This window comes from Schistocerca serialis, chromosome 8 (assembly GCF_023864345.2).
Source record: "Schistocerca serialis cubense isolate TAMUIC-IGC-003099 chromosome 8, iqSchSeri2.2, whole genome shotgun sequence".
Classification (NCBI taxonomy): Eukaryota; Metazoa; Arthropoda; class Insecta; order Orthoptera; family Acrididae; genus Schistocerca; species Schistocerca serialis.
Genome location: NC_064645.1, coordinates 507379602 through 507404602, shown reverse-complemented (window position 1 = coordinate 507404602; position 25001 = coordinate 507379602). Strand labels below are relative to the sequence as shown.

The 25001-nt window shown below is 44.8% G+C and overlaps 1 protein-coding gene and 1 non-coding gene across 7 annotated transcripts in view; one reads left to right on the top strand and one right to left on the bottom strand.

Moving 5' to 3' along the window:
- The window catches only part of LOC126416387 (RNA-binding protein fusilli), a 489380-nt gene that overhangs the window by 395263 nt on the left and 69116 nt on the right, over positions 1–25001 (bottom strand). For all 6 annotated transcript variants that reach the window (XM_050084071.1, XM_050084075.1, XM_050084072.1 and 3 more), the window contains exon 2: positions 22639–22880. In XM_050084071.1, the coding sequence (XP_049940028.1) occupies positions 22639–22872 (234 nt within the window). In that variant the 5' untranslated portion in view covers positions 22873–22880. The remainder of the gene's footprint in view (positions 1–22638; positions 22881–25001) is intronic.
- On the top strand, positions 12815–12888 carry Trnat-ugu (transfer RNA threonine (anticodon UGU)). The gene has a single exon. It is a non-coding gene; the product is annotated as a tRNA-Thr (tRNA).

The window sequence follows — 25001 nt, the reverse complement described above, 5'->3', positions numbered from 1 at the left end:
TTTCTACAATATACAAGTATATGAAGATAATTACTGAAGTAACATACATGTTGACATCTTGGCATGTATTGTGAGGTCACATTTCATCTACAATATTTATAGCAAACACTGCCATTTCTTCGGCCTTGTTCGGATTCAACAACAGTGTGATCAGCAATTAATTTAATTACGGAGACCGTATCCAACACTTGAAAAAACAGTGCACCATCGTATGTTTCACGGAACCAAATGTCATTAGGTGTCGTTATAGCAGCCAAAGTTCTCCCTTATCAGGGTGGCGAGAGAGGGTTTGAATCACGCTCCTCCAAAACACGGACGACGTGCTACAACACTGCGCCGCCTTGATCCATGCAGAATGCCAAGGCCTCCCGCAGCACGAGATACGCTCGCGGGAGACGGGTGGGGAGGCGGTGGGCGGAGAGGGGTAAGACGGGAGAGGAGGGGGAGGGAGGCTGATTCTGTAACTACTGTCGTCTCTAAATCAAAGGTTCGTGTGATATAAGAGTTATTTTTACATCGTATTAAACTATAGGCCTGGTATTAACAGTAAGGGCCACGTCTGTTCGCGGAAATGGGTAAAACGTGTGCTTTACCTCAACATATCGAGGGCGGTGGTTGCAGTGCACTGGACTAGTATTCGGGATGATGGGCAATCAAATCTCCGTCTGGTTAGCCAGACTTAGGATCGCCGGGGTTTCTCTCAATAGGTTACAGCAAACGCAAGGATGTGTTTCCTTAAAGAGATCACGGTCGCTTTCCTACCCCACTTCACCAATCCGTGCCTGTGCTCTGTCTCTAACGACCTCGACGTTAACAGAAACTTAACCCTGATATTCCTTCGAACAACAGTATGACAGTAAAGCACTAAGATATTCGAGGCAACCTTACACGTGACGATATTTTATTTACGATCCCGCCCTTGCCAAAACAATGTAAACCATACCTTAAGTACGCAACGGTCTCAAGGGACATTGTAACTCCGATGATTACCAGAGGCAAGAGACTATCCCTAGACGGTCACGTATTTGGCTACCTAGCTGCAGCACCTCAGATATTCACGCAGGTACTGTCTGAATCAAGGCGACACGAACGAGTGTATTCTTACCAAGAGTACTAACCAGAAGTAAGTTCACTCTAAGGTTTATTATTCAGGAAACAAGCCCTGGGAACTTGCCATGTGGAACTTCTCATATCCTCTTCTTCAGTCGCGACATTATCATATATGACACCCGTAGGTTTCATTTTTTGCACGTGTACGCAACTCATCGTTGTCTAGCCTGTGGTTTCATATACGATAGATTTCACACTTAGCCAGTCACTTGTTCGTCATTCTGCCAACCACCAGGAGATGGTAGCACTGATTGGAAAGTTCAGATTGTCCAACTGCATAGCATGCCTCAGTGAAACAATAGTAAAGGTTTGATACCAAATTTGTACTTTACCCTACCTTTAGATTACAGTAAACACAAGAAATATATTTATGCCCTTTTTTTGTAATAAAGCAATTTGAAATTGCGTGCTTTTATGGATAATTGTACTGTTTAAGTCTCATGTTATACGTCATACCAGCCATAAGATATTCACTATGGTTTTAAGAATGTATTGGAGTCACTGATTGATAACTATCGTTAACAAAAAGCAATGAACACAAAAGTAGGTCATTTGCAGCTTAAATACAGGGCTATTACAAATGATTGAAGCGATTTCATAAATTCACTGTAGCTCCATTCATTGACATATGGTCACGACACACTACAGATATGTAGAAAAACTCATAGTTTTGTTCGGCTGAAGCCGCACTTCAGGTATCTGCCGCCAGAGCTCTCGAGAGCGCAGTGAGACAAAATGGCGACAGGAGCCGAGAAAGCGTATGTCGTGCTTGAAATGCACTCACATCAGTCAGTCATAACAGTGCAACGACACTTCAGGACGAAGTTCAATAAAGATCCACCAACTGCTAACTCCATTCGGCGATGGTATGCGCAGTTCAAAGCTTCTGGATGCCTCTGTAAGAACCGTGCGGCCGCTACGGTCGCAGGTTCGAATCCTGCCTCGGGCATGGATGTGTGTGATGTCCTAAGGTTAGTTAGGTTTAAGTAGTTCTAAGTTCTAGGGGACTGATGACCTTAGAAGTCCTATAGTGCTCAGAGCCATTTGAACCATTTGAGCCTCTGTAAGGGGAAATCAACGGGTCGGCTTGCAGTGAGCGAAGAAACGGTTGAACGCGTGCGGGCAAGTTTCATGCGTAGCCCGCGGAAGTCGACGAATAAAGCAAGCAGGGAGCTAAACGTACCACAGCCGACGGTTTGGAAAAGCTTACGGAAAAGGCTAAAGCAGAAGCATTTCTTAAACAGGAGATTGGAAAACCGATGGATCGGTCGTGGTGGAGATCATGATCAACAATTCATGTCATGGCCTCCACGCTCTCCCGACTTAACCCCATGCGATTTCTTTCTGTGGGGTTATGTGAAAGATTCAGTGTTTAAACCTCCTCTACCAAGAAACGTGCCAGAACGGCGAGCTCGCATCAACGATGCTTTCGAACTCATTGATGGGGACATGCAGCGCCGAGTGTGGGAGGAACTTTATTATCGGCTTGATGTCTGCCGAATCACTAAAGGGGCACATATCAAACATTTGTGAATGCGTAAAAAAACTGAGTTTTTGTATGTGTGTGCAAAGCATTGTGAAAATATCTCAAATAATAAAGTTATTGTAGAGCTGTGAAATCGTTTCAATCATTTTTAATAACCCTGTATGTGCTCAGAGCTGAAGAGGATATGCCGCGTAGTCGTGTCAAACACGTTATCAGTGCCCGACAATTTGAAAAGGGCATCATTGTGAGTCTACATCTAGCCTGCCGATCGAATCGTCCAATATCCACATTTGTGGGGCGTTCTAATGTGACGGTGGTCCTATGCAGGACTGCAAGTGAACGTGGGTGGCAAACATAGCCTCCTTCAAGGTTCCTTTCTACCGCACCTGAAAACCACAAGCATTGTACTCAAAGCACACCGTGGCCCCTCCACATCCGACAACAAGTAATGAAATCCCTGTAACATTCTGTGCCATCCCGCATCATTCCTCGGAGGCTAGCAGCAGCCGGACTAGGGAATTACCATCTTATGCGGAGACTGAACTTAGCGCCATAGAAAAGACGGCTTCGTTTGAAGTGGTGGTGTGAGAGGGGAGCATGGACTGCTGATGAATGGCTCTGCACTGTGTTCAGCAATGAACTGTTGTTTTGCAGTACCGTGGATGACCATCGGCCGCGGGTATGGCGGCGGCCTGGTTAACGGTCCCATTCTTCCCTTGTTTTGGAGAGGAACAGCGGTGTTACTCCTGACGTCATGGTGTGAGGGGTGAACTGGTATGACTTCAGGGAGCAGCTAGTAGTTGGTGACAACAGAACAGTACGTCTCGAACACGCTGCGTCCACATGTGTTCTCTCGCATGCATCAGCATCGTAGCTGCAGTTTTCAACAGGACAATACTCACACACATAATCAAGTGTGTCTATGAATTGTGAGCGTGATGTTGATGTACTCCCGTGGCCAGAAAGGTCCCCAGAGATATGTACCTGATAGAAAGTGTGTGGGACCAGCTCTGATGTCAACTCCGCCTCAGTATCAGTAGGTACCTCAGGCGAGGACACAACGCTTTGCGACACCCTTCCCAATCAAATTCTTGCTTGTATCCAGGGGAGAGGGGGGTATCGCCATCCTAAAAAGTGGGCCCGTACTACCAAATTATTCGTAAATGTGACTCAATTTTGCAATCAGTAACATAAACACGAAATGCCCTCTCAACCCATTAAGTTTCATTTCGTTTTCTCCTCCCCTTGTGGGAGCCGAATTTTTTTCTGTAAGACAGGATAATAACGACAATATCGAATTTGTGAAAATTAATAAATGTCACTCGTATTAAAATTAAGTAATTTCCTCATTACCTTTCTGCCGAATGTGAGTGGTAATATTAACAGAAAAGTGTGAAAACATTACACAAGGAATCAATGTGGAGAAGTTCAAGGGTCAGAGGTAGGGCGAGTTATAGTAAAAAAAAGATTAGCAGAAGAGATGGACAAATAGAGACGGATGAGAAAAGCATTGACAGTTACAATGAGACAGGGTTACTGGTTCCCTGGTAGACAGGAGGAATTACGCTTACTCAGGAGTCTTGCAACGAATATGAATCTAGCAGCCGCCTACCCCACGGCTACCCTTACGAGATCAGTTCACCTTACATGGCACGGGACCTAATGTCTTAGATTCTAGCGTCCACTTCCAACTATTGGAATAGTGTTATTGAAGGAAGAGTTGAAATTAACTTATGCGCTGTTTGCATTAATGCCTTCAAAATACAGGGTGCTCACCTGTCGAAGTATCGGCGGCTGTCGGAGATGCCACCTGGCTACATTCCAGGAAGCTTTTGAACATTTTGTACGACGAGAGAAATTTTAAGGTTTTGGCTAATGAATAATCCTGTACTCAAATGATGCCGGACCTTTTAGTGTACTTACGCGCATTACATTACTCTTATGCTGAGGTCTAGCTGCTTAACAGGCCGCCACACACGAGCGCATTTTAGCGGCGGGCCGCTGATATTCCGACGGATTATTTAACATCAGCAGTTTACGCCCGTGCGTTAGTGGCGACACAACCTTGACAACGTTACTCGCAGTTCTCGGAACCGGCGATGCGATCTCTCTGCGAGGCCCAAACGTACAGAGTTCTGCGACTTGCCTCGTTCAGGGAGTCCCTGAGCTTACGGTCAGCCAGATTCAGGTGGAATGGTGCGCAAGCACGAGAATGAATTGCTCTTAAGTCCCTAATACTTCATAAACGATTCGACATACCGAAACAAGATTTTGGCGAATCACAACACACACAGAGCAGAGTATTTTGCCGCATGGTACACAAGCGGAACTTTCTTATCTACCGCTATATACGAGTAACTGTAGACTTTCATCGCACAAGAGAAATACAAGTGTTACTCAAACTTCGCCACTGATGTCTCTGGACCAATGACCACGTCAAAAAACTGATACAATTGTACCATGAAATACCTTGTTTGTGAACATTGTCTCATGAACACAGCATAAACTAGAACGTAAAAAATAGGGCGTACGAACAGACGATTGGAACATTTGCAGACAGTATTCCATGAGAACTGCAGTGTTATAAAAACTATACTACAAAATTTGAAATAAAGTTTCAGAAAAATCTTCATTTGTGTGACCATATTGTCAGCATCTGCTTTATAATAACTGAAGGTATTTTAAATCCGTCATTGCAACTAAGGTCAAGAAACAACAGTGCCAAAGGAGGGAACATCTTAACAACATGCAAGCAGACGGCGTTTCTTGATGCGAGCGAAAATTGAACATAATACATCGTAAATAACGTCGTCGTCTTCTGTAACTGTTTTTTAATGTAGAAAGCAAACCAGATTGAAAATACGTTTCAGTAAAGATCACTGCTGGTGTAACAAGTTTCCATTAATTTACGTCTATGGTCACAAACTTCTTGTTAACAAATTATCGGTTTCGGTCTATTATCTAGAATATTGGCACTTGAGCATATGTCAACCACTGTCTCGTAACTCTTCCTCTTTTGTCGTATTCTATTTCATCGCGTTTTATTACTGTAACGCCTTTTATACGTTATAAGCACATTACAGACTTCAACTATTGTATCCCCGTTTATTTTACGCTGTTCAATTAATCATTGAAAATTAGTGTATGCCTACATTAGCGACATCTGGTGAACTTAAAACACAAACATCTTGTGGCTACTGTACGGCAGCTTGTTTCCAACAGTAGTGCTACTGACAACATGACTCGTGCATATGTTATTTATATATATTTGACGATGCTGGTGCTGATTGTGCATTTGACATTTGGCGATGCCACTATGGCTGCAGTACATTAGGACTTTGTTTTTATAAAACAGGTATGCCTCTTCATACTTAAAGCGCACAAATGCATGTATACGTCAGTAGTACTTTTCATTGTGGTCTATTTATTCTTTTTAAGCTTTGGACATCTGTGAATGTATTTATGTTTTCCCATTTTTTGCTGCAGATTTGATGATGGTCATTATAGACAGAACCTGGTAATCTGTTAACAAAAAGTTTGTGACCATATACGTAAATTAAAGGAAACTTATTCTATATACGGGCCACTGTATTATCGCGACAATGTCACAGCTTGTGAAACTGCTAGTGTTTTACTTCAATAAAAGGAACAGGTTTTGGTTACAAAAACATACATTTTCTTGTAGATGTAATGATAAGATTTAAAATACCTCGAATAATTTCAGAAATACTGTGCAGGAGAGTGTATGCCTCTTGAAATAAGCGTAAAAGGATGCTTTGAGATGTATAAATCAACACTATAGTAACAGCCAACACAATGTTTCTAGTACTGTTTCCATTATTTCAGGCTATTACACACAACAGTTTTATGTCCAATAAAATGACATTAATCATTACTGTACTTTATAATGGCTCAAGAGTCTTTTCTTCAAAGCATATTGAATTTTCATAATTCTCGTCGGGATGCCCATGATTATGAATCAGATCTATTTATCTGAAATGTTGCCTTTAAACAATCGATTTTTTGACACATTTTGTGCCATTTTCCTTTCGAGAAATATGAGCACATAGGGTACAAATCGCCGGTGACTGCCACAATTTTCTTCCTAGCGTGGTCCATACTTTCTCTCGAATATATCAACTACTTTCAAATTACGAAAACATACTACAAAAAATAAAAAGCCTACAAAAATCCCACTGTACTATGCACATGCAGTGAGACATTGCTGCAACTCCTGGAATACGTCGCGCGTGGCCTCTGACCTGTCGAGCATGCATGCACTGCAGTCCTAGGGCCGCGACTGTATCATGAAACTCCGCCGATTTACGGCAGACACGAGCGGATCCGGCCTGCGGGCATATCGAGAAACTACATTCGACGGGCGGGGCCTGCAGGTAAGAGACAACGGGCCTCAGATAGGCGGCCCGGATCCGTCAGATATAACCGCGCACCTGGCGCGTCGCGGAAATCTGCTAATCTGTGGACCATACGTGTACCATCTACGAGGCCGTCTCCATTTCGTAACTAGTTTCTACCGGTTACCTCCCTGCGCGGTACTGTGAGTAGACTTAGTGCTGCATGTCGTTCACGTCATTATCTTTGCTTGTGATGATGGCGTCGCAGTCGCTCCCCGCCCTTACCCTCCACAAGCAAAAAAAGATATATGAAGTCCTTTCCCTAGGAAGTCTTCAATACAGTCGCATGTTTGTATGTACGTATTTTGCTACGCGACGGTGGGGAACTGTATCATAGGCTTTCTGGAAAAAACAGCGTCGAACAGAGCTCCGGCATCTTCCATCTCAATCTCAATATTACTTTCACTGGTAAGCATGCCTACTGCAGATCTTTTCACAGGTGACGCCCGTTAGCCGCAGAGTAGCCTTACACCAGCAGGCAGCTGGCCGTAGGCGGACTACTGCAGACGCGCCTGCCCCTGCCCCCACCCCCGACATACGGCACGCCCTCGCGGGGGCGGGGCCGGTGCTCTCTAGCATGGCATTGCCAGCGGGTCGCACGTGTTACTGCTATCAGGCTCCACGTGGTAGTCAATAAAAACCAACATGCTCACTAGTGTAAACACTAACACACTGGCAACACTTCAAATATCTGCTTTAAAACGACGTTTCAGTTTTTAGATTATGCTAGCACGTTACAGTGAATATCAGTATTGACGAAATAGAATTTTTACCACTCCAAACTGCCTATTTATCAGACTCATAGTTTCTTTAAATTGTATAGGTACTAACAAGACTGAGACGAACTGTTCGTTTCATAAATGACTACATTCCAGTAAGCACAAGTTCTCCTTCTCCGGCATCGTATACAGGATTGATTCAGTTTATTTTCACTGCCTCCTTGACGCGCACGTAAATACGGGTATTTTGTTTCAGTTTATCTACACATGTCAAGCATATACATGGCAAAGCATAGATGTGAGAATTTTACTGTTGGTGGAAAATAGTGTGGGTTTACCATTCGGACAGGTTTAGTGCGGACCACCTCCGGTATATGTTATCGCCTAAAGCTTTCGCGCTATACGGCTCCTAATACCATGGAGGTTATTCCCAGTCGTATAATGTCCTTTCACCGTGTCCGCCCTCCTATACATGGTGTTCCAAGAGCTACCTGTTATCAGCACACTTATTTTCAACATACTTCCCGTAACACTTCATTTCGAACGCTGTAATACTTTTACGCTTTTCTCACATCCGATGATTGGCGTATATGTGACACTGTGCTTCAGACGTACTTTCTCAGCAATTTCTTCCTATAATTAAGGCCTATTCTGGGGGGTACAGACTTCTTTTAGCGAGTAACACTCTCTTCGATTTTGATAGTCTTCTTAATATATCCCACTTGCTTCTTTATGCGTTCTTTATCTTCATCTTCATTTCGTTTACTGCGTGGTCTCCCGTCCTGATAAGTTTATCACTAGTCTCATTTCTACAGCTCCTAATCTCTTATCTTTCTTTGGTTTATTCTCAACCTCTGTTCTATGTCCATTAGACTATTCATCCCATTCTATAGGTCCTGTAATTTCCCAGTTTCACTGAGGATAGCAATGACATAACAGGATCTTACCGTTGATAACTTAGGCCTTTAATTTTAATCCCTGCTCTGTACCTTTGTTTTAGTCCCGTCATTGCTTCTTCGAATAGAGGTTGAACAGGGCGCGAGGCAGACTGCAATCCTTGCATTATGCTCTCTTTAATCCCAGTACAGGGTGATTCAAAAAGAATACCACAACTTTAAAAATGTGTATTTAATAAAAGAAACATAATATAACCTTCTGTTATACATCATTACAAAGAGTATTTAAAAAGGTTTTTTTTCACTCAAAAACAAGTTCAGAGATATGCCCCCCTCCAGACACACGAGCAATATCAACCCGATACTCCAACTCGTTCCACACTCTCTGTAGCATATCAGGCGTAACAGTTTGGATAGCTGCTGTTATTTCTCGTTTCAAATCATCAATGGTGGCTGGGAGAGGTGGCCGAAACACCATATCCTTAACATACCCCCAATAAGAAAAAATCGCAGGGGGTAAGATCAGGGCTTCTTGGAGGCCAGTGATGAAGTGCTCTGTCACGGGCTGCCTGGCGGCCGATCCATCGCCTCGGGTAGTTGACGTTCAGGTAGTTACGGACAGATAAGTGCCAATGTGGTGGCGCTCCATCCTGCTGAAATATGAATTGTTGTGCTTCTTGTTCGAGCTGAGGGAACAGCCAATTCTCTAACATCTCCAGATACTGTAGTCCAGTTACAGCAGCACCTTCGAAGAAAAAGGGACCAAAAACTTTAGTCAACAGCGCCTCAAGCGAACAAATGTACAACTAAATGAAACTTTATAGCTCCCTTAGTTCGCCGACAGATAGTGCTTAGCTCTGCCTTTTGTCGTTGCAGAGTTTTAAATTCCTAAAGTTGTGGTAATCTTTTTGAATCACCCTGTATTTCTATCGTGCTTTTCTGTTGTGTTTAGTCCCCTTGCGGTTCTTCTTTGTTCCTGTATGAACTGCGCATCAACCATCTTTCTCTGTAACTTATACCTGTTTTACTACATCGACAAATCCTATGAAAAGATCAGTTTTTCTGACGTCCTGCCTCCTTAAAGAAGTGCAACCTAACAAATGACTACAGTGCAACTGCTTTTTCTAAAGCCGTACTGATCATCATCTAATTGTACCATTGCACCATATCCCGAACTTTTCGTTCTATGCTTCTATTCAGCAACTTTAATATAAGAGTTGTTAATGCCACTGTGTGTTAGTTAGCGGATCTATCAGCCTTTGCTATCGCTGAGACTGTGTGCGTATTATTTCTCCGAAACTCCGACGCCTGATCTCCAGTTTCACTGATTTTACACATTAACTCGAATAATCTTTTTGCTGTCATGTTATCAATGAACTGTGACCAGTCTGACTAAGCGGAAGCCTGTATTTCCGATCGTGCATCACAATTTATCGTTAAGTTTGAACTTGCAATGGACATTATTCGTTCCGCCGGCTTTGCCAATGCCGCAGCAATACGCAATATGGAGTGTGGCAGTAACGGGGGTAATACAGTAAAAAGTTGAAGCTAGTTCGGTTTTTGAGGCATATCTGGTAACAACCTGTCCACGAAAGATAGTTGTGGGCGTTTTGAGTACCGATCTCTCTCAGTTTTAATTGCTTACATAAATTTTAAAATTTGAGAAGTACCTGTCTAACCCTCATAGAGACAGCTTTTCAAAAAATATTGGAAATCCAAGAACTTAAGCTGATGGATTGCGATGCAAAGTCTTGATCACACTGAACCAGCTGTTCAACCTGTGGGCCCTACCGAAATTGGACATCACGGCAGGACTGCTGGCACCGCTCAGGTGTCGCCGTACGAGACTCCAGAAGAGACGCCAAAGGAATGCCATCAGTCTTCGTTCAGCAGAAGAGATAGTAGCTTTGTGTGCAAGTTCCAAATAAGAAGCCAATGCAAAAAACAAGATCTCGGTGAATCACTTCGTTGCTGACTGGGACATAAACGAGTTATTTCATACGTTCTATAATGTTTTAAGAAATTACAGTACTACATTTTCCACTTTTGTGAGAATGTCAGTACGTTCATTTGACGAGTTAGTTGAGATATTCCGAGATTATCTGACGAAAAAGGACACTTAACGAAAGTTGTCTCACAAGAGGAAAATATTTTCGTGACCTGTCTAATCGGTAGGTAATTACTTGTTGTCTGCAGTGATAATTACCGTTTTAGTTGCAACTTACGTAGGCCTATACATAGAAGTGATTTGTTAGTTTATATTTGAAGAGTTGGTTATTATAAACTGAAACTGACTTTACGAATGTTTTAGACAAATATTAGGAAACCTGCCTCATTTGTTTACATAGTTTATCTCTTGAAATAATTGTAGCATGTCTGACGTATTGGACCCACTAGCGTAACTGTCTAGTGCAGGGAATGTAGTTGAGCTATTTCAGTCTGGAAGTAGGTTTTGAAAGTAACCTCCATAGCTTGGATAGTAAAATGTGCTTTCTCTGTGGTGTAAAGTTCTCGTGATCGGAGTGGGTCATCAGGAAAAGGCTGCGAGTAAATTAGGATCAATAATTTTCAGTCTCCAGCTGGCCCGAGTCTAGAGTTCTAGAGTGTGCGTAACTGGAAGTACTTTGAACGTGATTATAACGTAGACGGGCTTATTCTTTGAACTTGGCTTCACTTACGAAGTTAATAATTCCCTACACTTTTTTTCCAGTTCGCGTTTTGGGCAGTTCTGAGATAGTGTGTCCGTAGTAGCTCACCTCATCTGAATCTCGCAGATAAAAGATTCGTTGTCATAAGTATCTGTAGCGCTCACGTGGGCGAAAATAACTGGGTACGGGTGAGTGGAAGGTATTGCTTGGCAGGTCTGCTGGAGTGGCCGTATATCGCCGTGTATTTCGCTGGCAGCGCCGCCAGCGGCCACCTCAGGTAGATGCCAGGTACGGGAGGCTCCAAGAGCGTCCCATACTCCTGTCGCCTCTGCCGTGGCGTCCCAGTGCGCTATACTTGACACTTGTGCTGTCATTGTTGATCACCGTCCACATGACAAATATTTTAAGTCGCTGTTAACTCAGTGTATGTCTTGAGGCAAATCGGCGTGTGTAACCTCTGAAAAGTTGAAAATTCCGTATCAAGAGAATGTTTTTCGTTGGCACAAAGCATTTTTTGGAAGGCCGAGAACAGCTGAAAATGGACCTCGCTTAAGGAGAATTTCAATTTCAAAAACCGACGAAAACGTCGAACGGGTGCGTGCTGCTGCGAGGTCAGATCGGCGTTTAACAGTAAGGATGGCGTGTGACACGTCACGCCCCATGTGACACATTCACTTCTACCACGGAATGTTTGACCTCAGAAGGCATTCCTGCTGTTCCACATCCCCCTATTAATCTGGTAGTAGTTCTTCAGACTTTTTTCCATTTTCCCAAATTGAAAAATCCGTTAATGGGACGTCATTTAGGGACTCTGGAGAAAATTCAGAAGAATGTGACTGACATGTTAAACGGCCGTACCAGCTGAAGCCTTTCAGCGCTGCTGCCAAGATAGGGAACGACTCCGCCGTTGACTAGCTACCGAAGCTAATTACTTTGAAAGGGACAACATTTTTCTGAAAAAATAAAACAAAAACTTTGGTAGATAAAAAATAAGTGTCTCATTACTTTTCTCACATAGCTGGTATGTTTGGTTTGGTAGAAAATGTTGGTAACACTCTGGGGGTGTGCCCGTGCGAGCAAGTTCTGAACAATAAGTCGCGTCTTCGTCTACATGCTTACTCGGACAGTATGAAAAAGCTTCTGCACGGGCTTACAACGATTCGTTTTACCGTTCAATATCGTACCTCGTACCCACTGCCAATCAGCGGATGGACTTCCGGAGTACTGAAGTAAGGGCAGCATTTTTTTTTTTGCTATGTAGTATATATAGTCAGTTACCTCACTGTTTTTTGTCTAAACCGAAGTCTTCGCCTACCATTGTAATAAATATATTGCTCTATATGGCTCTCCGGCCATTTGACCATCTTCCGTGCGGATGCACTAACAGTACCAGAACTCTTACGGGAATCGGCAAAATGCCGCGAGTAATGAGTAGAATGGGCAGACACACTATGAATATAGTGCAGGACAATAAGTTGGGAATGTGGGTCTCACGAGAGCGTGCCAGAGATAAGTCCCTGCAGTCGCACTATCTTCTGTGTCCTCGGTGGCTCAGATGGATAGAGCGTCTGCCATGTAAGCAGGAGATTCCGGGTTCGAGTCCCGGTCGGGGCACACATTTTCAACTGTCCCCGTTGACATATCAACGCCTGTCTACAGCTAGGGGTATTCATTTAATTGTAATTTCAATATATTCCTTTACTGTAAACGGCTTACTCGTACTGCACGCCTCCAGCGCTCAGCAACACGCACATATCGTCTGCATGAAGGAAGCCTCTCGCCAGCAGTAGTCAAACAGCAGAACGTGAAGCGGACAAGTCCCTCCGACCGCAGTAGTTGCGGGGCAGCGACGGCCACCTGTCGCTGGCGCATGCTAATGGGATGATGCTAATAACTGCTGCTGAGGACTTCTGGGCAGCGGTGCGTGGCACCTGCGCTCTCACCTCCGCCACACGCACATTCCCAATTAACAGGCGGCGTCACGCGCCGCCACACCGCACCGCGCTCTGATTTCAATCTGCGCCGGACACCTGCGTTTCCATTACCAGCAAGCACGCTAGTAAACTACGCTGCTGCGAAAAAAGGGCTGCAAAAAGACGAAGGTACTATGAGGAAAGAATTCTACTTTTTATGCACAGAGAAGAGACGGTGAAGAACGGTTAAAAATGGAGACTAATGATGATGACGATGATTACCATAATAATATCATCATCATCATCATCATCATCATCATCATCATCATGATGCATAGGTGGCACCCTCACAAATGTTCCTTCGCTTCTGACGAGCACTCCACTACGGTTACTGTTGTGAGGTTGTTCGTCCCATCACTTCTCCATTTTACTGACGAATGTATGTCGCGCGCTTCCTTAACGTGTATTTCCTCCGTAGCAAGTCTGCATATTACAATGTGTATGGAATCCAGAAAAGCCTTATTTCATTTATGTCTTTGACGTGTTCTTCCTTCGACTCCAAAGAAGATTCCTGATACGCAACAAGTGTACCGTGTAAACTGAAGGATTGCCAACCATCATGAGTTAGCACTGAAGACTGCAAGACGATGCTACTGTTGCGAAATGCTAATAACATCCTTTTACGAAGAGGCCTGTACGTGGAGGTGACTCCCAGGAAGACAGAAGCATGTCATCAGGAAAAAACACTATAATACTATGGATTCAGTCGCTATAGTTTTTCACTTCATTGTAGACGATGCCTTCAACCCCACGTTCCGATACACTGAATTAATATGTCATGCATCAAATTCCATGCGAGCTACACTGGAGACAAGTTTGCTAGAGATCAGTTCGGGTCACTGAGCACGTCAAGCCGTCAACTACGAATTTCTTACAATCACGGATCACTAATTCTTGCTTTGAGAACGGGACCAATATCATGCGAGACAAAAAATATCCGAATGCACTGCCAGTAACTAATTGTCCAAACGCAAAACAGAAAAACTACAACTATACACGTTATAGAATTTGTGTGGTGACTACACACACACACACACACACACACACACACACACAAACGGCCATGCCATGTAACGCGACATCGGCTTATGAAGCATCCTTCCACTATTCCATAATTAATGCGGCGACATCGCAAATAGCAGAACTCTTGAGTTCAGTCATTCGTTCTTATTGCTAGAAGTTTATGGAATGTGGAACAACAATAAAAACCTGTACTCCGATTAAAATTACTTGATAGTTGACGTGTATCACTTGCCACTGCAGTGTTGCCACATCGGCTGCTGGCTACCGTTCCGTTATACGTGATACGCACAAACACGGCAGGTCACTTCACAAATGCTGTTAATGTGTAACGCGGAGCCAAGTTGGAAGCGGTTCGCCGCGAGGTACAACGAAAATACGAGAGGCTCTGTTGACACCTGTAAAGTGGCCGATGACTGAACTGCGGCATACGACGCGTTTCGTGAAGCTTCATTTAAAACTCATGTCCTAACCTAACCACAACCTTGTGATGTGCACCCCAGAAAACGGCGATCAACAATCAGCGGCAGAACTAAAATAACGATCGCTTTGTTCACGGCCATGAAACCCCCACGAACAAACTGAAGACACAAGAACTTCAGTTTCAGCGCTAAAAAATAAACTGTAATCTCTAGCTATCGTTCACTGGTGATCTGAAACTATTCTCACACTGGTTACACGAACCGACGAGCAGTTCTGGTTGGCAATTGGTTGCAGATTATACGCAATACAGGCAGAGTCTAAACGAAAAAAACGATGATAGGAAGAAAAGCAAAACAGTCAGTACACTACTAAAAACGACACGCAAAGTATTAGAAGAAAAAACATTTAAAGCAATTAACTGAATAAAAATGATGGAAGTCTTAATTAGATGTGGAAATACAAAAAATGTTCGCTTCATTTGATGAGATTCGAAACCTACGACCTTCTTCACGACATGTCTATACCCTAACCGCTGTGCTATGCCACTATGCTGCATAAACTTTTTACATTTGTGACTTTGGCGCCCGAGCAGCTTTCAAAGATTTGATCTCACGTGATGTCGTGCGAAGCTTATCTCATGCAAGCCGATCATTGTGATTATAATTGTATTTGCGACGCTGAATCGCGTAAGCATCTAGTAGTGTTTAACTGCGCTGAGTATGATACGTATATGTATCATTAGCATCGTGGAGTATGTGTGTGTGTGTGTGGGGGGGGGGGGGGAGGGGGAGGGGGAGGGGGTGGGGGAGGGGGAGGAGAGGGGACTTCCGTGTTGTTATCTGTGACGAAATACGAAATAAAAGAAACGGATCCACACACATCAAGTAAGCAGGGAAAAGGCGAAGTGACCAATTGTTGTGGCAGTTTGGCAACGGCGAACGGTTCGGGCATAAGGTTGTGCGCTTTGAGTGGAGAAAACCAGCTCCAATGCATGAAGTGTCATTGGCGGAGCGTTCCAAGTGACCTCTGCAAAGTATCTGCAGTAATGGAACGACGTGAGAGGGTAAATACTGCAAAGCGAGACCAAGGTATGAGTACAGGACATAGGTTCAAATGGCTGTAGGTTTCGAGAGTTAAGTAGAGATGAGACTTGCACAGCACAGAGTAACATTGAGAGCATAAAACCAGTATTTGGACGCAACACCACACCAGACACGCGCTGAATGCACTGCTGTATGCTAAGACTACGTCGGTAAAGACTTTTTCAGCTACTTCCATCAGCCACCTCGCCGACAGTCTAGTGACAGCGTGCGTACCGTAGAGGATGTGGACCTCGGGCCACCATGTCCACGTGACCGTGACCTTGCGAGGCCGTCCGGCAGCTCCAACGGTCGCCGCCGCCTATTCTCATGCAGATGGCCCTGACGTGCGACTGCCATACCAACGGCTGCAGTTCTCCAGAAATGTCTGCTGATTGCTGTTCCCTTCTACATTTATTTATCACCTTGCTCAGCCGCCCCCGCCCCCTCCCCCAATCTCACACTGTCCATTATTTTCTTAATGTAGAGCCAGTACAACAGACGTCGATAACTTGTCGGTAAAACAGAATAGCTAACAGCCAGCAGAAAACGCCATTCGATCGGCCTTTGTACCTCCGTCAGTTTAATAAAGCTCATCACCCCTAAATCGAATGACAGGCCGTACACATAAGTAGTATTACACTTTATCTCGCAATTCGTAACATTTCTACATGGATTCTCACTTTGATTTCCGCCTGTATCCCACGCAGAACTCATGTAGGATGGATATCTATTGAACTGTATGTATCTACGTGTATTCAATCAAAATTTTTTGTTGGATCTTATGCAGGCTTGTTGCTTCGCTTTCCCAATAACTCATGAAAAGTCATTTTCTTCACAGTTCGTCGGGCACAGTGGTCTGTGCCAAGATATAGATATGTGAACGATATTTTGGAAATATTCATCAAAGAACACAGTGTAGGATCACCATGAATTTCGTATCACAACATACTGAAGTTATTAAATTTATCCTTATGTCTGCCTCTTTCTTTTCTCTGGCCACTGGACTGTCGCTTATCGTCTGTACGGTACTGTAGAATGACATAAAACATAGACACCGCCATGGAGACTGAAGTCCGATTCGCTCACTTCAGGCGATAAGTAGCCACCCCTCCACATGCCAAGCCCATCCATCTGGGCATTGTATGTTTCGACATCGGAGAAAGGTTTGCGACACTGAAGGTCGTTCTTCTTTACCAAGTGTTTCCTAAACTAACTTCTTATGAGCCTCTCATTTGACGATTCTGTCCCTCCTCAGAGGTGTATGAGCGAAACTATTCTTCACAAATTCAGTTTTCTCGTCTACGAAACAACTATTAAAGATCATATGCTTCAGTACACTGAGCTAGAACTCAAACAACACACTGGCTGCTACTCTAATGGGGGCTAAATTCTGAGAGGATTCCAAATTAGTAAGTCACGTGCATTGAGTTTTCTGGTACATTGTTACAGAGAAATTAATACTTAAAAATAATTACTTTGTGGCTTCACCTGTCAACGTAGTTTTTGTCCATTCGTGACCATTCAGATTGAAACCCACCAAGAACCCTATGTAAACATTAGGATATCAGTATTAAAAAAGCGACACCTTCCAAGTCGAAATTATATCTGGAACTACGGACTAATAACAGCACACCAATTTAGAGATGGTTTTATTTCAGAGGTAATAGAACTTGCTACTGAACATTCACCACATCCAGTAACTCAAGCAGAAAAAGAATCGTCAACCGATGACGTAATGTTATTTTGCAGTGTATATATTATGGTCTGGATCAGAACGATGAACCTCTTTAAATAGTGACGACAGAGCAGTGAACCCCTACTGACGACAGTATTCTCCTAATCATAGACGTGGAATATTATTCCTTAAGTGAGGAATTACCCTACGACTCAGTACACAATTACAAACAGCCAAAATAGCCATTAGCGCCCACTTTGTTTATTAGGATGTTCTATAGCAACAAGTATCGCAATGTTCTGGCCCACGGCGAACTTAGTAAACTCAAGTACCTAAATGAATCTCATTATGTCACGAATGCCTATTACAGTTTAGACATTCTAACCTAGCTCGGAGATGAGTCACAGTATACCTATACCGCAAACAAAACAGTTGCACTAAGCTTTTGCTGATGCTCCTGTCTTAATAGCATTTGGAAGCTGGAAACCTACTTTTGCCAAAACTATTGTAAAAACGCAGTTGGATATATTAAAGTCTAAAACAAATAGTGTTGTTCACCCATGAATGTTTCTTCTTAAAGTTTTACAAGTAATAATTTCTTCATGGAGCTACTGACCATCGATTGGCGATGGTCACCATGAACCACACTGAGATGACAAAGTCCCGGGATAGCGATATGTAAACATATAGATAGCGGTAGTATCGCGTACACAAGGAATAAAATGACAGTGCATTGGTGGAGCAACCATTTGCATTCACATGATTCAAGTGGAAGTTGTCCCACGTGATTATGGTCGCACGACGGGTATTAACAGATTTTGAATGCGGAATGGTAGTTGGAGCTATTCGCATGGGACATTTCTACGATGTCGCCTGCACCCCGTCTCCTGGGCTCGCGAGACCATGTCGACTGGAAAACCGTGGTCTTATCAGCTGAGTCTCGATTTCAGTTGGTAGGGGGTGATGGCAAAGTTCGATGGTGGCACAGACCCCACGAAACCATGGGCAACAGAAGTTGTCAACAAGGCGCTGAGCAAGGTGGTAGTGGTTGTGATCGTTCCATAATGGTATGGGCTGTGTTTACATGGAATGGACTGTGTCCTTTGGTGCAGCTGAAGCGATCACCGACTGGAAATGGCTACGTTCGGCTACTGGGAGACCTCTTGCAGCCAGCAACGGACTTTATGTTCCCGAACAACAATGGAATTTTTATGGAATACAATGCGTCATGTAACCGCTCCAAAATTGCTCGCGATTGGTATGAAGAACATTCTGGGCAATTCGAATTAATTATTTGGGCGTCCAGATCAGCCGACACGAATCCCACGAACATTTAGGGGACACAATCGAGAAGTCAGTTCGTGCACAACATGTCTAATTGCCTCTCTGCAGCGTAGGCACTCTTGAGAATGGCATCACAGCCCACACAAATGAGGTAAACCACTACATCGTGAAGTATCTACATCTACATCCATACTCCGCAATCCACCATACGGTGCGTGGCGGAGGGTACCTCGTACCACAACTAGCATCATCTCTCCCTGTTCCACTCCCAAACAGAACGAGGGAAAAATGACTGCCTATACGCCTCTGTACGAGCTCTAATCTCTTATCTTTGTGGCCTTTCCGCGAAATATAAGTTGGCGGCAGTAAAATTGTACTGCAGTCAGCCTCAAATGTTGAGAAACGAACCTCTCAATTTAACAGGATTCCTCTGTGGTCTATAATGCTGCTAATATGAGGTGCTCTCGAATAGATCATGATGCCATAACATCACGCCCACCATATCTTCACGTGATTATCTTCCGCCCCCCCCCCCCCCAACCAACTAGCGCCCAGAATTGCTAGTCACTCTGAATGGGGACTTATCTGCTAAATTCATACTGGCTCACTGTCGTCGTTCTGAAGCGTGACGTACAGTCCGAAATTGCATTTCATCGAGGTACTGAGTGGGAGTCATTGAATAAACCGCACAGATTTCTGGAAATACCATCCGACATTCTTAATTGGTTCTAGATTCTCATTTTCTTCAGCGGGACAATGCATCACTCGTCTCTGCGTTCTCTACTCTTGGAGAGCACGACGAATATGCATCGCTGTTCCTTTCTCCAGCGCTGTTTTCAGTCGCGGAATGAATGTCACTTCCGTTGCACTTGCCAAAAACAAGTTGTGTGTTTCAAACAGAGTACCGTCTTCCTCGATAATCAGACTCATTGTAACACTACTCCAAAACTAGCTTCTTCCACCTTGACATCGTCAGGCTACGCTACGAAGCAACCGGTCACAACTACTTTTCCATATATAGAAGCAAAGTAAATTTTAATGGTGTGCTGTCGGGTGGTTCATTTGCCCGCACAACATTTCGAAGACCGACCCAGTCGTAGTCTTCGCGTGCTACGAGCTATGTAACGCGTCCTCGCTGCTGGATTGGTTGGTTGGTTGGTTTGATTGTTAAAGGGACCAAACTACGTGGTCAAAAAAAAGCTTAACACACGAGGGACAACAGAAGACAAGAAAAGCACAGACATACAAAAACAGGCAGAAGAGCTTAAACCAGTAGAGCAGATGTCTTGGGCTAGCTGATCACGAGGATAAAAAAGGATGAGCCAGCCACTCTGCAACACATTAAAATCTCTAACCTAAAAGTACTAGAGTAGAAAGCACAGTAATTAAAACTTAAACCGAAGAAAAAAACCAGCGTACGTAGAAAACGTAAAATCAAGGTAGCAGTGGAGGCATCGTTTCCTAAAATCGAAGGAAGGGAGTCAGGGAGATTAAAATTCCGTCTTAGAGCGGCTAGATGTGGACAGTCCACCAAAAGGTGGACGACTGTCAAACGGGAACCGCAGCGACAACATGGTGGGGCCTCAAGCAGGAGAAAATAGCCATTTGTCAGCCATGTGAGGTCAATGCGAAGGCCGTAGAGGACCACAGAGTCCCTGCGAGAAGCCCGCAGGGAACACTGCCACGCATTTGTGCGCTCCTTGATGGCGGGGAGTTTATTGGGCGTAACTAAGCTGCGCCATTCAGCATCCCGAGAACTTTGCGGCGTAACACCGATCGGAGGTCAGGTTCGGGTACCCCAACTCCAGAAGCGGCTTACGAGTGGCCTGTCTGGTCAGCCTGTCAACAAGCTCATTTCCGGGGATTCGAAGACCACTGAACGACCAGATCCTTCAAGGGCAGAAACCGACTCCTGGATAGTTGATACCAGAGGATGGCGTGGGTAGCACTGATCAATGGCTCGTAAACCACTCAACGAATCACTGCAGACCAGGTAGGACACCTGGGCAGGAACGAATATGCTCAAGGGCACGAGAGATGGACACCAGCTCGGCTGTGAAGACACTGCAGCCATCCGGCAAGGAGCGCTGTTCGACATGCGCCGAGTGAGCATAGGCAAAGCCTATCAACCAGTGAGCCGTCGGTATGGATGACTTCAGAACCCTGGGACGCGTCAAGGATCGATAAAAAGTGACTACGGAGCGCTTCAGGAGGAACGGAGTCCTTATGGAATTGCGAAAGGTCCAGGCGTACTATCGGCCGAGGCATACACCACGGAGTCGTATGTGTATGGACCCGTACGGAACGCTGTAAAGGAAATGACTCTAGTCCAGACAACAGGGAACGGACACGTACAGCGATCGTTATTCCTGACTGAGGCCGCCGTTCCGGGAGATGAACCACTGTGTTCGGGAACAAAAGACGGTAATTTGGATGCTGAGACGAGCTATGGACGTGCGCTGCATAGTGGGCGAGCAGTTGGCGCCGCCTGGTGTGCAATGGAACGACTCCAGCCTCCACTAGTAGACTGGTCACTGGACTCGTTCGAAAAGCGCCCGTCGCTAGACGGACCCCGGAGTGGTGCACAGGATCAAGCAACTTCAATGCTGAGGGTGCTGACGAACCATACGCTACACTCACATAGTCAAGTCGTGACTGAACTAGGGCTTTGTAGAACCGCACCAATGTAGAGCGAACTGTTCCCCACGTGGTGTTGCTCAGGCAGCGGAGGGCGTTAAGATGACGCCAGCACTTTTACTTTTAAGCTGACTAATGTGGGAAAGCTATGTTAGCCAGGCGTCGAAAACCAGTCCTAAAAAGCGATACGTTTCGACTACCCGCAGTGGGTAGCCATCAAGAAAAAGTGCAGAGTCAGGATGGACTGTCCTTCGCCGACAGAAGTGCAGGTCTTGGCGGCAGAAAAATGAAACCCATGGGCGAGAGCCCGTGACTGCGCATTCCGAATGGCTCCCTGAAGTGGGCGTTCAGTAACACCAATGGTGGTGGTGGTTGTTGTGGTCTTCAGTCCTCAGACTGGTTTGATGCAGCTCTCCATGCTACTCTATCCTGTGCAAGCTTCTTCATCTCCCAGTATCTACTGCAACCTACATCCTTCTGAATCTGCTTAACGTATACGTCTCTTGGTCTCCCCCTCCAATACTAAACTGGTGATCCCTTGACGCCTCAGAACATGTCCTACCAACCGATCCCTTCTTCTAGTCAAGCTGTGCCACAAACTTCTCTTCTCCCCTATCCTATTCAACACTTCCTCATTAGTTATGTTATCTACCCATCTAATCTTCAGCATTCTTCTGTAGCACCACTTTTCGAAACCTTCTATTCCCTTCTTGTCCAAACTATTTATCGTCCATGTTTCACTTCCATACATGGCTACACTCCATACAAATACTTTCAGAAACGACTTCCTGACACTTAAATCTATACTCGATGTTAAATTTCTCTTCTTCAGAAACGCTTTCCTTGCCATTGCCAGTCTACATTTTATATCTTCTCTACTTCGACCATCATCAGTTATTTTGCTCCCTAAATAGCAAAACTCCTTTACTACTTCAAGTGTCTCATTTCCTAATCTAATTCCTGAGCATAACCCGACTTAATTCGACTACATTCCATTATCCTCGTTTTACTTTTGTTGATGTTCATCTTATATCCTCCTTTCAAGAAACCATCCATTCCGTTCAACTGCTCTTCCAAGTCCTTTGCTGTCTCTGACAGAATTACAATGGTGTAGGAACTGAATTAAATGTAGAAATCGTCAGCATATAAGTAGGGCGATACTGGCGGCTGAACTCCTGTGTGCTGTTGCACGTGCGACTTCACACTCTATTACATCATTAGGTGGCGGTCAAAGCGACGTTAAGTAAGTTGAAGCAAGCGCAGGACTCACCTTGTTGAGACTGAGGTCTATCATGACGTAGGCGAGCAGCACGACCTCCTCCTCGTCGGCGCCGAGCGCGGGCCCCTGCTGGCCGGCCGTGGCCACGTACAGCAGGCACAGGTGCGGCGACTCCATCATGGCTGGCGCGCCACAGCTCTCGCCCTCGCTACCCACGGTCGCTGCTGCTGCTGCGGCGGCTGCGGTCGCTACCCTGGGCGCCGGCGCGCTCACTGGCCATCGCATGCCTCACTCTGCAACACGCAACAAACAGCACCTCCGTCACACTCAACACCGCAACATGAGGTCATTAGATGCGGAGCAGAAGGCTCCTCGCTGATTAAGCTGTTCAACAGATGTCGCAATGGCAGAAAGTGGTGTCAAAATGTAGACGACTCCCGAGATGATTGAGTCTCACTGCAGGCAGCGGCAGTTGAGACTGGACTTAAATGTGATTTATTGGTCATAAATAGGAGAAAGATCCGTTATTTCTCTACACGATTGCCGAATAACCACCAGAAAGACATATATTACGTATCTGGGTGTTTGTGTATGTAGCTACTTTAAGGAGAACTACGAAATAAAACTGATCGTAGAGAAGGCAGATGCCAGACAGTTCACTGGAACAATCCTCATGAAGCGTAATTCACCCACGAAGGATGGCACCTTACAAAATTCTCGCACGGCCGATATTTCGTTACATCCGAGCGGTATGGAAACCTCACCAGATAGGACTAATAGAGAAAATAGACGAGATACAAAGAAGAGTAGTGTGTTTTGTCACGAGTTCGTTTACTAAGCGTAAAACCCTCACGGAGCTGGTCATCCAGCTCCAGTTGCAGACGCTACTAGAAAGGAGCTGAGCAACACGTTGCAGTATTCTGTTGAAATTCCGAGAGCGTCCATTCTTGGAAGAGTCAACCAGCAGATCGCTTCCTCCTATATACAGGGTGTCCCTCGTTGAAGTCGTGAGGCAAGTTTTCTCTGGTGTTTCGGCAGGTACTTGCAGTTTCGTTTTTGCAATGTGCAGCTGGAGTCCGCCCAAAGCTTTCACGCGACGCTCAGCATCGGCGGAAGCGTCGGTGCTTCTCACTACAAAAAACATGCTTCTTGAAGTGGAATTTTACGGGCCAATTCGATACAGTGGTTCCATATTAGTGTAGTATTCATTTTGTATATTTGTATTCACAGGGACAGTAAAACACGGAGAATAAACATTAGTCCAGCAGCGACTGAGCAGCGCCGCTGCATAGCGGTAGCAACCAGGGCGGGCCGGTGCAACAGGCTACTGCTGCTTATTCACCTAGTTTTAATGTTCCTGATAATACACATCGAAAAAAAAAAACTAATATCGCAGTAATTTGGGAGCGCTGTATCGAATGGGCACGCAAAGTTCCGCTTTAGAAAACATCTCGTTTGTAATGGGAAACAAACCGACGCTCTGTGTCGAAACGGCTTCGTATGAAAGACGAGATGAGCAGCATTTGTTTGCGCTGCCTCCAGCTGCACACTCCATAAACACCAGACAAAATGCCCCTGGTGACTCTTGATGGTGAAATGCTGTACATCTTGCGAAACGACGACAGAAGTACAATCAGAGATATTCCACGTCGTATGGAGGATTCACAGTCTTCCTCTCCGTACACCATTCGCGAAAAGAACAGGCAAAAAGGGGAGTGCGGGAGTGAAACTGCAATGGAACACAAAGTAGTCTCCGCCAGCTTGCTGACTATAGATGTACAAGTTCGGACTGCAGAATGCTAGGGAAGATTGGACGCGTCGCTTTTAAAGAAAGCATCCCAGAAATTGGCACTGCCCTTCACTCCAATTCGCGTCCAGTGTCTTATCGCTACGCTACATCGCTCATATGCTTCAGGTCGAAAACAGAGCCTGGGGAAAAGTTGCTTTCCGCCACGATCTGTAAGATTCCTTGTGGACTTGCGGAGGGCAGATGTAATAGCACCGACATGAATACCGTTCTCCCCCCTCCCCTCCCCGATTCAGAAAGAGCGAGCCAACATTAACTACTAACGCTTACACTTTTTACAAAACGTACGTAAAATATTTACGAAACAGTAACGAAGTATAATGTCCATCGGTATTATTATTATTATTATTATTATTATTATTAAGGTGAAGGGCGCTCAACATCATAGTCATCAGCGTCCTAACGAAAAGTCAGCGTGCCAGTTTCATGGGTAGGGACGAAGGCTGTCCCCACTTGCGGAGCAGCTGATAACCCATTAAAATCTGTCTTCCTTCCCCATCAACTTCGGGATGAAAGTTCACAAAATTTCACCACTCTTGTAACACTGGAATTTGTATCGGCGAGGATGGTCGGCAGATCTCTATCGAGACTGCGGGCTGCCCTAATA